The sequence below is a fragment of the Electrophorus electricus genome, chromosome 11 (genome assembly GCF_041902795.1).
Source record: "Electrophorus electricus isolate QZ-2024a chromosome 11, ASM4190279v1, whole genome shotgun sequence".
Classification (NCBI taxonomy): domain Eukaryota; kingdom Metazoa; phylum Chordata; class Actinopteri; order Gymnotiformes; family Gymnotidae; genus Electrophorus; species Electrophorus electricus.
Window position 1 is genome coordinate 11343296 of NC_137507.1, and position 15816 is coordinate 11359111.

At 39.8% G+C, this 15816-nt stretch overlaps 1 protein-coding gene across 3 annotated transcripts; it reads right to left on the bottom strand.

Moving 5' to 3' along the window:
* Positions 1 to 660: 660 nt before the first annotated feature.
* Positions 661 to 15574, bottom strand: tspan11 (tetraspanin 11). Of its 3 annotated transcripts, XM_027020263.3 has the most exons (9): positions 15416 to 15574; positions 13189 to 13289; positions 11307 to 11498; positions 9197 to 9271; positions 7662 to 7766; positions 7308 to 7466; positions 6298 to 6384; positions 4550 to 4667; positions 661 to 2292 (listed from the first exon to the last, which is right to left on the bottom strand). In XM_027020263.3, the coding sequence occupies exons 2-8, from the start codon at positions 13273 to 13275 to the stop codon at positions 4590 to 4592; spliced, it is 783 nt and encodes a 260-aa protein (XP_026876064.2). In that variant the 5' UTR covers positions 13276 to 13289; positions 15416 to 15574; the 3' UTR covers positions 661 to 2292; positions 4550 to 4589. The 3 variants fall into 3 exon arrangements, with proteins under 3 accessions (XP_026876064.2, XP_026876065.2, XP_081579406.1); XM_027020264.3 differs by lacking the exon at positions 4550 to 4667; XM_081723280.1 differs by lacking the exons at positions 4550 to 4667; positions 13189 to 13289 and having other exon boundaries at positions 15416 to 15569.
* Between the last annotated feature and the right edge of the window lie 242 nt (positions 15575 to 15816).

The window sequence follows — 15816 nt, forward strand, 5'->3', positions numbered from 1 at the left end:
CACAATATATTATGCCTTAAAACATGTGTTTTTAGAGATATGGATTGTAAGAGAAAGTTTTTGTCCTACATCCTACTAGGCACAGGAAGCTAAAATAGTTCTGCTTTTGTGTTTTAGCAGTTTGTATAAACAACACTATGGAGGATTTATCAATGCCCCAAAGGGTGAATGACCAGCTGTTTCTTATCGAATTCACTCTTAAGTGAGGTTCTACCAAAGCATCCCACACTTACAGCTCCTGCAGGCTGTGAAAAACTAATGGCATCTGTGCTCAGCCACTCTTAAAAGACTAGGTGAGGTGAGAAATAACTGCTACATCCATTCCACATTAGCATGAACAACACTAGAGTGTTGCCAAGCCACACCAGTGATCTTTACAGCCCTCCAATTCAAAACACCCACTGGACCAGGAAAACCTCTCATGTTCAACCAGGCTGCTCATTAAATGTGTGCATTTCTGTTGAGAAGGCCGGACATGGTGACCCAAAGCACAGAATCAAACAAAGATGCACAAAAAACAAAGATGAATGCACATACATCAAGTGCCATATGGTCCTGGACATAGCTAATCAAATCGTGTTTGTCTCCCCCTCCTGGTCAAAGTGCCTCAGTACAGATTACATTGATCAACAGTAACAGACACACACATACATACACAGCTCTGGGCATTCAGTATATTTTCCAAAATGTACATTTTACTTTTTAGTATCAAAAGTCAGTCTGCGAATATTTTTCTTATAATACATGCCATTGCCATCTCTGGATAAAGTATAATTTCCTTCAGAAGCAGCACACATTTGTCTTAAAAACATTTAGGCAACAAATAAATTACTTTAAATTAGTATTGAACTGTGTATCTGGCTGTAATGTTCTACTATAAATGAATAGCATGATGTAGTCTTGCATGTTAAATTGTAATCAAGAGTTCCATTTATATCTACTAATGCTAAGAGTACATGATTATTCTGCATTATCTGCACATGCTTAAGGAATGCATACATAATTTTTGTACACATAAGCCGTAAGCCAAATGAAAAGTATCATGTCAAAACATCAGCTGAGAGAGAGAGAGATAGATAGATAGATAGATAGATAGATAGATAGATAGATAGATAGATAGATAGATAGATAGATAGATAGATAGATAGATAGATAGATAGATAGATAGATAGATAGATCTCAATATGTGTAGTCTAACATCTGGATCACAAAGGTGTTCCATATGTAACACCTCCATAGAGTTCTAGCATGGAAGGCACTGTTCTATTATCTGAAAGATAAGGAAAGGTACCAAAAGTTCACTCTGCTGGTCAATATATTTGCATGATACCAGTGCTCCATTTAAAATGCAATAAAGACAGTTCCAGGGAAGTAACCACAAGAAAACATGACAATAGAAAGTCAGTAATAACCAATACTAGGGAACAAATTCCAAAAGGCTCATCATATCCTATGCTGTTTAGAAAGCACCCCATCAAAATAAGAGCTCTGGGTTTCCAAAAGAGCAAAATGTTACACCTTTGTTACTGAAGTACTCAGGGACCCAGGACACTTTTTGAAATGTGTCATGGTATAAGATCCACCCCTGTCCATTGTAGGTTCACAGTAGTGATTTTGGAAAATGTCTCATGTGTGTTGAACTTCAGCATGCCGTGTTACACACAATGGAAAGACAGATGCGAGTATTCTCGTGAAATCTAAAAATACATTTGATTACAATTTTAAAGGTGTGTAATTTCTACTACCTAGTGTGACAAGTACATTATTTAGAGGTGTATTTTTTTAAAAGAATCATGGTACATAGATTTAATAAGTATACTGCATAGATTTAATAAGTATACTTCTATTTTTGTGCCTGCTAGTTGACAGCTGACATCCAGTATCATAAAGATGAAATGTTTTAAAACAGCTAAAGAGAAACAAAATAAAAATAGATTTCCTTTTTTTTCTAAAAATTAGTTTGGGTGAAAAATCCTGTCACATGTAAACTGGATAATCATCTTACATGCTGAGACTCCCGCATTAAAGGCAAGAGACTCTTGGCCATCAACTCTAGTGTCTATGCTGATGATGCGTGTTCCCGGCTTCATGCTGAAATTGAGAGCGAAGGCATTAAAAGAAGGAAAAAGGCCTCTCCATGTCTGTCCTGGAGAGGGGAGCACATCCATGCGGTTGAGAGACTGATGAGGAGAAAGGAAGGCTGGGGGCTGGGACAGTCGGGGCGAACCACAGTCAGTATGGGTCCAGCTTTACCCGTCTGTGCAAGCAACAGGTAAACACCATTCCACAGATCTGAAACACACACACACACACACGCACAATTCTAAAGGCCCACAGGCGAATCTTCCAGTGACTGCATTACAAATGAACTATTTTCATGATTGACTTGGTGAGGTGGCCATTCCTTCTGACGAATACCAGCTATTATATATGGCTCTGTGGAACATTTACTATATGAAAGATGTAGGATGTAAGGATGAGTAGACACAGGTAAAACAGGAGACAATGGAGAAGAAACCACATTTTAGTTTTGCATGAATATTCCATGAAGTCTTTATGGGAGCTTCTGTTGAAGACAGCAGTATGCAATTACTATGGGAACTGAAGCATAAAGCAGCCATTATAGCAGTAATGTTGTAATTGGATCGATTAGCATGTAAGAGAAAGTATGTCTGTATGTTTGTGTGTCTGTCTGAGTATGTAGACGTGCACATGCATTTGAAGAGTTAGAACAATGGCAAGACTCCAGTGGGAACAAAAGATAATCACAGCACAGACATTAGTTTTCACATTTTCACATCTGTAGTGTTGCCAGAGTGCCTGTAGACTCAATAACATCCACAGACGCAATCTTAAGAAAATTGTAGGTACTACAGTGCCTCATTGTGCAGTTTTTCTAATACAAAAAACACAAGCGAATATTCAGATCAACACAGGATCCAGCCACAGCAGAGATCAAAACTGTATCTAACATATGTCAACAATATATCTAATAATGTACCAACAATATAACAACATTTTAATAGGCTCTATTTTCAGAACACATCAGGAGAGGATAATACTAATGATAATAAAATATGGTATGAAACAAGACCTTCACCATTTTAAAAAGATCTAAAAGTGGGAATCCACATCCCTAAGAGGGATGAAAAAGTAACGTGTGTTTTTTTAACAGCCGATGAGGTTTGTGCAGGCTAGAACTGTGTTCGGGGAGAGTGTGCAGTGAGCGATCAGTCCTATAAAAGAGATAGAGCACCCTCCTACCCGTGAAACACAGACACAGGGCGGAAAGAGAAGAAATGTGGGAAACACTGAAACCCAGACAGTGGTGTAAAGGAATCCGCTTGCACTCGAGTATATGCTCAGCACATGAGGAACATCAGATGAACAGTGATACTCATGGTCAGAATGATCATCTGTGTACATTTAACATAGGGCTTTAAAGAAGCCAGAGTAAATATTGCAGCTTTTGATCACAATATGTGCAATATCATCTTCTGGATAATATTGCATAGCAGAAACTCCAGTGTTATCCGTCAGTGCTGAATTTATTCACACAGTGCACGTTTTTGTGCAACTTGCTTCTGGGGGCTTATTCACCACTGTTTCTTTTGTCTGTGGGCTCTGCAAAATCCAGAAAATTCTCAAACCCTGAAATAGCTCCAGTCCTACTATTTGGTAACACAAAGTAGCACACTTTAAAGATGGCTGCAAATATATTATATACATGCATGTGCTCATCTAATATCTGATGGCCAGAAGGCCAAAACGCATGTGGATGCAGTATGAAAGTTAGAAATAGAAACAGAATAGAAACAGATCTATCCATCTCTAATCTAGAAGAGAAATACTTCTAAAGGCCCCTTCCTTCTGGGAGGTAGAGTGACCGGACCCAGACTTCGTCTCTTGTCTGTTTTACAGATGACACATTACTGGCGTTACCTAACTCCTAAATGCTCACAAAGGAGCAATAAATACACAGCAAAGGTCAATTGGTTTTAGGCAAATTACATGATGACTGAAAGTCACAGTCTGTTAGCTGTTTCATTTTCTTTTCTCCTGGGGGTGCTCTCAATCAGGCTGTCCAAGTAGACAGAGGTGAAAAGCGCAATGACGAGGCAGTAATGCTAAATGTAGGGAACTTAAACTCATAACCATCAGATTTGCACTGTTTTCCAAAGTTTGAACAATGGCCTCCAGTTCAACAAAAGAGTGAGATACCCAAAAAGTGTTGTTACTTGACCTAAAATGCGACAGGTAAACATCGCAAGCACTTGAAAACACCTTTCAGACATAAAACTTTAACTATGCGCCATTTTAAAATCAGAAAGGGACATTCTCTTGTTATGACAGCATCAGAAGTTGGCTAGCATAGTCACATGCCATGTCTGAGCCTCACGATGTATACGCAGCAGAAGTCCCCAGATGCATTTTCATTCTGAAAGCACTGCCTCCATGAGGTGATGACAACGTGCTGCAATACCATGCATAGTGCACAAACACACACACATGCACAAAGACACGCGTGCACACGCGTTCACGTGCAGACCTTGGCTGTTCAGCAGGAGCCAAACAGTGGCAAAAAGCAATCAAACGTCAGAGAAGTCTTCTTCCTCTTCTTTATAAAGCAGATAAATAAAGCAGGCAGTCAGCATTGCTCCTGCTAACTACAGATACAGGACACACACACACACACACACACACACACACAGAAACAAAGACAGAGACAGAAAAATAGATAGAAAGAGAACAAGAAACGGGAAACAGAGACATGATTTAAGACAAAAATCAACTATCTAACACATATATCCTACATACTCTAACACACACATATGAATTAAAGCATGACTTAAGTCAGAAACCTAGAAGAAAGCACTGAGAGGAGTTAAACACATACAAAATACACAATAAATGCACACCCACAGACAGACCCACATGCCAAATAAATACATGCCTACAAAGACATTTCACAGATTGATATCTCTACCAAAACTATAACTATAAACCCATAAACTATGAAAGTGAACATTAAAGACCAACTTGCAAACATTGTGCATGCCTACTTCCCTGCTTTTTCCAAAATGAATCACAATGCTTTTGACCCTGTGGAGTAGTACTTGTGAAGTATTAGCATAATAATGATATGGTGCTGAAGAGCATCAATTTAATTAGTGCACTCTCCCGGGAGGTGCTTCTGCCCAGTTTGAGGCTTTTTTTTTACTATAAAATAATTTCAGTAATTCATTGCAGGCTTTATTTTTAGCCAGTTATTAATTGCCAAATCTTTCGTTTCCACGGTGACTTGATCATGTGACTTATCTGTGCAGTGGACCCAAGGACCTGGATAATGGTACTGTAGCTGACTGAGTGCTAGCAACCCCAATTTGTTATGAACTAATTTATTGTCTTTATTAATACAAAAAGGGAGAGTAACTAACAGATCAAAACAGTAATAATTAAAGTATTTAGTACAGTTAAGTAAATTACTGTATTTTTCAAAATCAAGTTAATTTTCTATCACATTTTAAACAGCTATTAGTCAGTCAGCGACCCAAGACAGCTAATATTTAATACCAATATTTAATAATATTATATTTAATACTAATATTTAATAGCATAATTCTGTGCTTCTTGCTATTTTGAAGTAAAGGGAATAATTTTCATCTTTAACCTTTTCATCTTTAAACCACAACCAAAAAGGTCTTGTTATAAAGCATGACTCACACAGTCCAGTCCAGAGACAGGAAGACTGATAAAGAAACAGCTTCATATGTCTTTGTGGTTTATTTCTAGAGTTTATGCACAGAGAAAAGATCAATAGTATTTTGCACTCATTCAGAATTCAGAACTAAAGTTAGCTTTCTCTCTCTCTCTCTCTCTCTCTCTCTCTCTCTCTCTCTCTCTCTCTCTCTCTCTCTCTCAATTGCCTACTGGAAGGCTGAGGCTAAAATAGTCTTCTATTTTGCACCTCCCCACAGACCTAAAGAACCTATTTTAGGAGGACTTAAAAAACCAAATCAAATCACTAAACCTCACTGTCAATTTCTGCACTGAATACATGGCTCTGTTTAGGTTTATGATTCATAATAAACAATCATAAATAGCAAGTACACATACACACATACAACACCAGACTGGGCCTAAAATAGGATCCACTTGTATAATGAGAATGTGTTTCTAAAGTGAGAGTGAGTACTGTTATTTGCATCTAGGCAGCAAACAGAAACCAGTCGGTTAAACATTAAACAGCTTAATCTAACATTAAACTTAACCAGATGAAAATGTGGGCGGCGTTACCTGTAGACAGGCCACGCCTATCCCCACAGCTCCGATGATGAGCAGGTGTTCAGCCAGGAAGTGCTCCAGCTTAGTGATACAGCCACCCTGTGGGCGAAGACAGGGCATAAGCCCTCCTGTAGCAGGAATCCTTTACTCACTAACTCTGGTTCTGCTTCACTGTTTTCTGGCAGCTTGGCAGGATATTCACTTCAAAGTCAGCATGGAGCAGGACCAGGTGCTGTAAACAGCTAAGACGCTCCCGCCTGCATTTACCAGATAAAGGCTGTGAGAACCTGCCATCTCTCATTCATTCTCAGGAGCTAATCCCTTTTAAACTGCCGCAGAGCACAGCTTCAGTACACAACAGCAACTTTGTACTTTTGAGCTGCATTGACTGAATTCTAGATGGCATTCACCATTGCAGACAGAGAGATGCATCCATAATACACATCCACACTGTGTGTGTGTGTGTGTGTGTGTGTGTGTGCACACGTGTGCGTGTGTAAATTGGACTGGACATTTAATATCATCCTATCGTGGAAGATATGGAGAAAGGATATGTGCATGAAGTAACAATAGCAAGCTATCTCTATTGCATGTCTTCACAAATATGTTGGTTATGTGGTTATGTTGGTTATTATGTTTTATTTCAGAGGGAAATTTGCTAACTGCAGGACAAAAAATTATATAATCACTATGCCCTTATAGGACTATTGGAGTTGTGTATGTGCAATTCACTAAATACGGTTCACTTGAAGTTAGTTCTGGCATTATCACCTACCTCTCAGACCACTGGGACTTTCTGTAATGGTAATAAGTGCATCAGCTTGCTTACAGCTATAGTTTCCTAATTTAAAGCACTCCCTTGTGATATATTAAGTGCTTTATGGATTTTGAATGCTCAGCAATGTCAAAGTTCCACAGCTAATATAGGCGCAGTTTAGATGGCTATAGCTTCAAAACATTTAAACATCACATTTTCTGAGATTTAATCTAAATTCGAATAATGATCGAATTCAAAGCCTTACTTCCACTTTGTAGATGTTGGAGGGGTGGTCTCTCCAGCCACACTGAAGGGTCATAGATTTGCAGCAGCTATCAGGAACAACCCTCTTCTCTGCTTCCGGTGACATGATGTACACGCTGTGCTGCCAATCGAAGGAGTTGTTGCTCCCACAACACTTGAACTGCAGTACGAAACAGCAGCACGATGGAAAGCGTTTTGTGCCTCATAAATACAGTGATTTAAAAAACAGTGGAATATAGAGGGAGGCTCTTCTAAATGTGTATATTTATAGGCCCACCCACTATAATTCAGACAGAGCTATGGCTGGTTTTGATCCATGAGGCCCAGAGGGCCATGGGAACTGGGAGACTCCTACATCCTGCTGAAGTCGGTCCACAGCCCGAGTGATGCCCTCCTTCCCTGGTTGAGCATAGTTCTCTGTCATGGTCTTCCTCAGGTGCTGCTTCAGCTCCTCACTCAACTGAGAGAGAGAGAGAGAGAGAGAGAGAGAGAGAGAGAGAGAGAGAGAGAGAGAGAGAGAGAAATAGAGAGAGATACTAAGCCATTGAAAATGACAAAAAAATCAATCAATGACCTTAAAGGAAGAAGTCAGAAACAGCAAGATAAGACACAAAAAGACATCAAAGAGGCAGCAAAAGGAAAACACAGAAGTATCAAGAGGCTTATGAGTGGGAGAGCAGGAAAAAAAAAAAAAACATTGTGTGTCTTAAATAGATCTTATCGCAGCAGTGGGAGCAGCTGTTGGCAGAAAAATCAGGTGTGGGGGTGAACAGCACCCTGCTCACTCAAAGCTTTCTTCAGCCCCAGTGACCCCTGACATGAGTATGGGACTGCATGGCTTCAGAAGTGCGAAGCTGGAGAATGGATGTGCCAATGCAATGCTTTGTATAGGTTGGATGCAATGTTTTGGATACATCAGTGAAATCAACAAGAACCATATTGGAGATTTACCATTAAATTTAATAGTATATAATTACTTACATGTTGACAGTTAAAACCTTTCCTTGCTAACCTTATATCATTATATTTAGAATCTGGATTATTCATTCTCCAACTCTTGATCAATAAAGGGTCACTGACCAAACAATAAGATTTTTTTAACAAGAATGGGTTACTTTTCAATCATGCTTTCAAATAAATTTTGGCTTCTGAGTCAAACCAAACTGTGAGTGTATATAATTAGAGTTATTTTTTCAACACAATGTCACTATTGATATTCCGTGTTCCATGTTTTCCCTGTCTTGTGTACTTTAGGTCCATGCCATAGTTTGGTTTTATCCGGCCCTCGTTTGATTGCTTACACCTTTCCCTCATTTCTACCTTGTTAAGTTAATGTATTTAAACCCTGTCGCGTTCCCTGTTCAATGTTTATTTGAATGGTTGTGTTCCTTTGAATCAGTGCGTCTATGTTTATTTGATGGTTGCGATTGTGTTTGGTTTAATGTTTGGCTGTATCAAAGCCTGTTTTGTTATCCTAGCCTTTGTGTTCCCTAGCCTATGTTATAGCCTGCTTCCCTTGCTTCCCTTCCCGTACGTTTTTGTTTGTTTGTAATGTATCCCCGTAATCTCTGTGTTGGTTCTATGGTCCTGGACTGCTATAATGACTCTGATTTTGGATTTGCCAATAATAAATCTCGCTCTTTTCCACACACGCGTCCACCTGCTTACCGCTCTCCGTTGCACACAAAATCAAATCTCAACATTATATAACCAATAACATCCTGAAAATGTGTGTATTCTTACATTCTGATAACTTATCATAGCTTACTTTATTTCTGACGTTTCTTGTGTACTAGTTTAAATAGGGTAAGATCATCTCAGATATATTACTGCATACAAAGTTATAGTGACAGTAACATACGTTTGTGTGTGTGGTCAAGGACTCCTCACCTTTTGATAATACACATATGCTAGAACTCCAGCAACAAGCTCAATCAGGAATATCACCAGCAGACAGGAGAAGTACTGCAGAATGACAACAGCAAACAAAGCAATGATTATGCCCATGCACAAAGTGGGACAGAAGAACCATAACAACCCAGTGTGACAAGGGGCGGGGACAGGGATGGGGGCCAACACACTGGGGCCTATGGTGCCGGGAAGCCTGCTGCAACTGGGCATCTACAATTCCAATTGGGCCTTTTCAGTCAGTGTTTACACAACCTCAATTTATGCCCCTCTTAATGTCTCATTCATGGTAAAAGGAAAAAAAAAACAAAACTATGGCATAATTAGCTAGCTCTCTTATTTTCTCAAGGGCATTCGTAGGATCCTTTTTATGAGTGTATACTTCTCCATTGCTGAAATATGCATTACAAGAGATGCAAGTCACTTCATGTTTAAAATGTATTGTTAGCTATGGCTATAACTAAGTTTGAAAATTGCAAAGTGGACTAATATTTTGGCACACTATCTAGATTAGCTATCAAGACAGCAGTGCTTTGGAAGCAAAGGTATTTTTCTCGAAGAAATCCAGTCAAATTCTGTTTCCTTCTGAGATTTCCAAGCATATCAGTTGCTGTGCTGTTGACACATGAAAGTTGCTGTTCAGTCAACAGCAGTGAGGAAAAACTAGGTTTGAATAGCTATCATGTTAAAATGAGGTTGTTACAACCTGAACCAGGAGTGAAACAAGATTAAGAATTTTGATAGATAACAAAGATGCATGACAAACAGATATGTGTAAATTATTTCACCTCTGCCTGTTGTCTATCATTAGAACAAGCTTCTTTCAAAAATATACAATAGGTACAGAGTACACCCTCAGACAAACACACAAACACAGTGCATAACCACCTGCCTGTTCGGTGCTTCTACCTGTTAGAGTAGTTCGAGGCCTACCAGTCCCCATACAAACACACACACACACACACACACACACACACACACACACACACACACACACTCAAAAGACTACTACAGCACAACCCACTAGCTACCTGCTCAGACTGCTTAGACTCAGGTGGGTGTATTAGAAATAAATACATAGGCCATTATGTTCCCTTGACATGTAAGACTCTGATTAGAAAAAGGCAGATTTAATCACTACACTACTGTACTTGCGCTTATTATGGTAGTGGGGGGTGGATGGAATCAAAAAAAAAAAATGCGAACGTAACCCCAACGTGTTTACATTCTTCGTTTCTCTGAAGAAAAATATTTCAGATGTGAAAGATCTCACATCTGAAATAATCAGATCTCAATAATAAAGAGGGAAAGATCAAAAGAAAGAAAAACAGAAAGAAAGAATGGAAAAGGCAGCAGTCATCACACACACACTCTCCTGCTGCCAGATAAGGAATTCATCTGATTAAGCGCGTCAGCAAGGTAGGAGACAAATCCTTTACAAAGACAATGACAAATTTAAAGTCAAACAATGCAGTACAACAGATTAATCTTTCTTGATGGGGCGTGGGGTTTTTGTGTGCGTTTGAGTGGAGCTGGGGGGGACGGGGCTTTATTCAGATGACACAGAAGGACAATAGCCCTTTTACAAGAGAAGAATATGGAAGGTGACACTCTCTCAGTAGATGACTTTCACATCACCTCTTTCATAGGTAAACAGAACTGCTTTCATAACTCATTTTAATCCACACACAAAACCACAAGGCCACAAACACCCAGAGGTGGCACCCTACCTTCCTGAGTATCACGCATGAGACCGAGGGCTAGCTATAAATAGCACTGCTGCAGTGGCAGGTGCAACCTTGGTTCTCTCTCGCTCTCTCTCTACTTTAATAATGAAGGAGAGGAGGATGTGTGTCTGTTCCTTTGTCAGGGCTGATGTGGAGTCAGGCCATCAGCGAAGGGATTGAAAGCCAATGACTATACCAAGAGGCCTAAATGTAATTATACCTATTAACAGCTTCATTACAAATGATGGGGCTAGTTACAGTGTGAAGAACTATAGCTGGGGTTTTGGGCTTCAGGGAACTGGGGGAATATCCCGTATAAGGGCTGCCCAGAGCCACCAGTGAAGCACAGGCAGCCTGCCCCATACCATTGAGAGGAGGCTCCTCTGCTCACGGATGACAGCGCAGCAGCCCAGGAAGCCAGTGACCATGACCAGGGCTCCAGCCAGGATGAGGATGTAGGCAGACACGGCAAATGTGCTGGAGGCCAACAGGCTTAGGTACTCGCCCTTATCGATCAGAGTCCAGATCCCCACCCCCATCACCACACCTCCACCCATCTGAGAGAGAGAGAGAGAGAGAGAGAGAGAGAGAAAAGACCAAAAACCAGTCCTTCAGCACATATATTTTGTTTTTCAGCAAACATTTTTCCAATAATTTGTAAGGCAACTTAAATATGCAAATAAAAATATAATCAATAGATCAAATAAATTGTGAAAATACAGTCTAACTTTAAGTACATTACTCACTAAGGTGATGTGGATACACATTTCAGTTTTGTTCCCTTTTATGACCCATCATGACCCTTTAGTCACATGGAAGTTAAGGAAATTCCAGTAAGTTAAGGAAATTATTGCAAGTTCCAGTAAGGAAATTCTCCCCCGATACTTCCCTCCCATCCCTTTCCTCTGGGCCCAAACAAAAGGCAAGCAGGCATCAGACACCCCTTCTGCATACCACACACACACACACACACACACACACACACACACAACAGGGCTCCCATCTACACCTCCACACCACATAAGACAGGGCTCCTGTCTACTATTCCATGAGAAAGATCATGACCCCCCCCCACAAAAAAAGTGGGCTGTAGTTTCCTAGCTCACAGAAAGGATTTTATATTGAAAGGATTTCACCATATGTAGTACAGGATGAAAGACAAATCTTATATTTAATGTTTCTGCATACAAAAGATAATGCTGCATAATAAACCAAAACCAAAAAAATCAGAAACAAATACCACCCATACATATCATTTTAAATATACTTTTTATTTTACTGAAGATTGTTTTCAACAGCTTGTTTTGCTCTGAGAGGTGTGGTCTCATGCGCAGCTGAGTGAGATCATGTGAATTCTGTTCTAAGGAGTGCCTGTACTCATTTCTTGAGTGTTGCTCACACACTTGGCTCCTGGATTCACACACTTCTATTACAATGTCAAATTTCACAGGCAACAGTGTTACAGTGATCTCAGCCTGTGCATATTTGTACAGCAATGGGGCCAAGTCTGTAGCCAACGTACAGGCAAGGGCATTTCCAAACCAAATCATCATGTTGTGGATGGAACAGAAAACGCTTATCGCATTCTTTTTCAAAAGGAATCTTAACAGCACTCAGCAAATGACTTGAACTCTAGAGGGTGCTGTCCAAGTTCAGTATCTGCTGTGGTAATGGATGGGAGGAGAAAAGCATTGAGAAGATAGCAAGTTGTGGTGGAAAGGAAATTCAGAGTTACGGGTCTGGTTCCCAAGTGCACTACGTGACAGTAGCTCATATGCATACATAAGTACAGGTGCTCATGCACACAGTCGTGCATGCGTTGCTTCACAGCACCTTTGCAGTGCTCTGAGACAGTTTAAAAGTGATTCCTCTTCTAGCCCCAAGCTCTGAAAAGGTATAGGACTTCACTCAGCTCTATTACTGAACACATACTGCTTAAGAATACCATACCAGAGAGTGTGTACACACACTCACGCGAACACACACACACACACACACACACCATTAAGTCCATCTGTTGAGATATCCATCAACAAAACACTGATGTACCTGTATCAGTCATCCTTTGCTTTCTCTCTCCAGCTCTCTTCATGTCTCACAGATCAAAACCTCATTGCACAAACTGAAAGAATGAACATTAGACTATTCCCCTTACACTATCTGTAATGCATAAAAAGACAATAGGAACTCCATAAACGTCCCAGTGTGCTGAAGGAATAAAGGCTGCAGTCTACAATCTAGACTCACCCAAAATAGAAAGTTAAAGACAAAGAGGAGGTACTTGAGACAGACAGTCATCCAGTCATCCTGCTCATCCTTATACATGCTCCCCATCTTTCCTGTAAAATCTGGGAGAGGAGAGGAGAACATGTTCATTTAAAGTGGGGGTTAAGATGAATAAAGCTTTTGCCTTACAGTTTTCAGAAAGCAAGAGGAATATGATCAGGGAGGAAAAGGACAAAGATGGTAGCAACAAGAGGCTGCTGAAAGGTTTTGATCAGAGAGACAGCAGTCAGATGCTGTTCTTTTGGGTGACACGTTAATTACCAGATGTGGCTGTGCATTGCTACTGCATGAGAGTGACATGGACTATTTGAGAGCTCAGTGTAGAAGCAATGCATGTCAAAACAGCAGCTGAATAATGGCCCACTTTTGGAGAGAAGCAGTCAAAAAATATATATACCAAAACACACACAGACACGCACACAAACGCACACCCACACACACAAAGAAAATTCACAAACTCCAGAACAGACAGATGGCTGCAGCTCATTATGACGCTGACTTACACTTTTAGGAGCTTTAAATAAAGCATTACTGTCCCTAATGACATAAACCATGCAGTACCACACTGGCCCTGAGTTTCTTTATAATGACATATAACCCATGGAGTACCACCCTGGACCTGAGTTTTCTTATTGTGGATGACATTTTAATCTGTTGTAGATATAACCTAATGTACCATACAAAAGTCTTTAGCACATAAACAAAAAGAAGCTTAAAATTATCATAGCAGAAAGTGTTTATTTGCTCTGAAGGAAAAGTGGTCACATGATTGGTGGGAAAGAATTTCTTCTTTTTGACTTAAGCAGTTTTTGTGCTCTGTTCCCTGTCCAAGTCATCCCCCACTGTTCCAGTTCTGTTATGAATAGGGTTCTAGATAAGTTTCTAGATAGGGGTCTAGATCTGTTTTGTATAGGGTTCTGTTCTGCCCATCAGTATGTCTTAATTGTGTTTCTGTGTGTTTGAAACACTTATGCTGAAATATGTCACCTTCTCAAACCTATGTTATTAATTAGATATCAATAACTTGTTGAAAAAAACATTAAAAAGTTCATTTTTATAGTATTAATGTTGAATGTATTTATGTATTAATGTAATCCATGAATGTTTCTGTACTAGTGTTGGTATATTATTTAATGTTTTCCATGCAAATAAACACACATTACAGAGTTTATAATTTTCTGGATGGCATAAGATTTTTTGCATGGTACAGCATGCACACAGGATATGTTTAGAATAAGCTGATGAACTGATTTTCCAAGTTATTACAGAATGGTAAAGCAAGCCATTCTCAAGTCTTTGGAGTAAACAAAATAGAACAAAAGCTACAAAAGATTTCCTTTTCTGAACAATGAATGTAAATGGTTAAATTATGTAAATAACTACATTTGTCGGGTGTCTGCATCATAACTGTGCCTTAATTCATAAATCAAAATACATAATTTTCTTCACCCATATATTATTGAATGTGAAAGGACACAGTGAAGCTGCCCGATATGTTTACACAGACCCCAAGTTGTCAAGGGTTGCCACATTCAGAGAGGAAATATCTGAACCTTGGCGCTACTGTTTTCTGGCATGGGGGCAACTTCAGATGCTTCCCGATGGCGGAGGCGTAGCTGAGAGGTTAAGTTTCGTTGAATAAGACGGGCCTCGCTCAGCACACAACCAGACTGATTGGTAGCCTATACGAGCTACTGCGGTTTGTTTACAGTGGAAAACAGGGCTTTTGTTGTTATTTTAAATGTCCGCGTCCGATCGATTTCAGATCAAACACAGGTCGGCTTTTCATGGCGATATAAAATAACCTAAGCCACTAGCGTGTTTGCACATCTAAACCGCTAAAAGATCTGTTGTTTTATACATGGATTGAAGGGTTGATGAAAAAGAGCGGAAATTTAAATCATTTGGTTGCATCTTCCCCGAACGCTGGCTCTAGTGATTATCAAAAACATTTGTTATTAGGCGCTTATTGCAATTAGTTAGATTGCCTTTCAGTACTATCACTTTTGTTAAATCGACACAATTAACAAAATGAAAACAGCGACAGTGAAAGGCATTTGCTTCTCTCAAAACAACTGCATTTAGCTTATCCACAATGTGAGGAAAGTACAAACTAACATTCGCCAAACGCTACTTTTGCGGTGTAGGCCAGGAAACCATGAACAGGGAGCTTTTTTGAAAAACTCACCAAAATACAGCGAGTCCTTTTCTCACTGTGTGAAGCTTGTTGCTTTGCCAACGTCCGTCCTGTCCACGGGAGGAGTGGGTCACTGCAGGCTGTAGAGGAAATGCAACTACAACCCGCCCCTCCGACTGATGGGATTAAAACGCGTCTCGCCATTAATCTTCAAACAAATAAGTAACCGCGAGGTGACTACGCAACTCAAGAAAATCAGCTTCCTCGACCATCTGTAATTGGCAAATTCATACATTATATAATGCAATTAAAATATATTGAAGATTATATTTGTTGTGAGATTGAAAAAAACAAAATACCGTTAAACCAATGACAGACCACGCTGCACCGGGTGTACATAAAAATATGTGTATAGGCTATAAGAAATATACGGGGCACATCTTTTCTAGGGT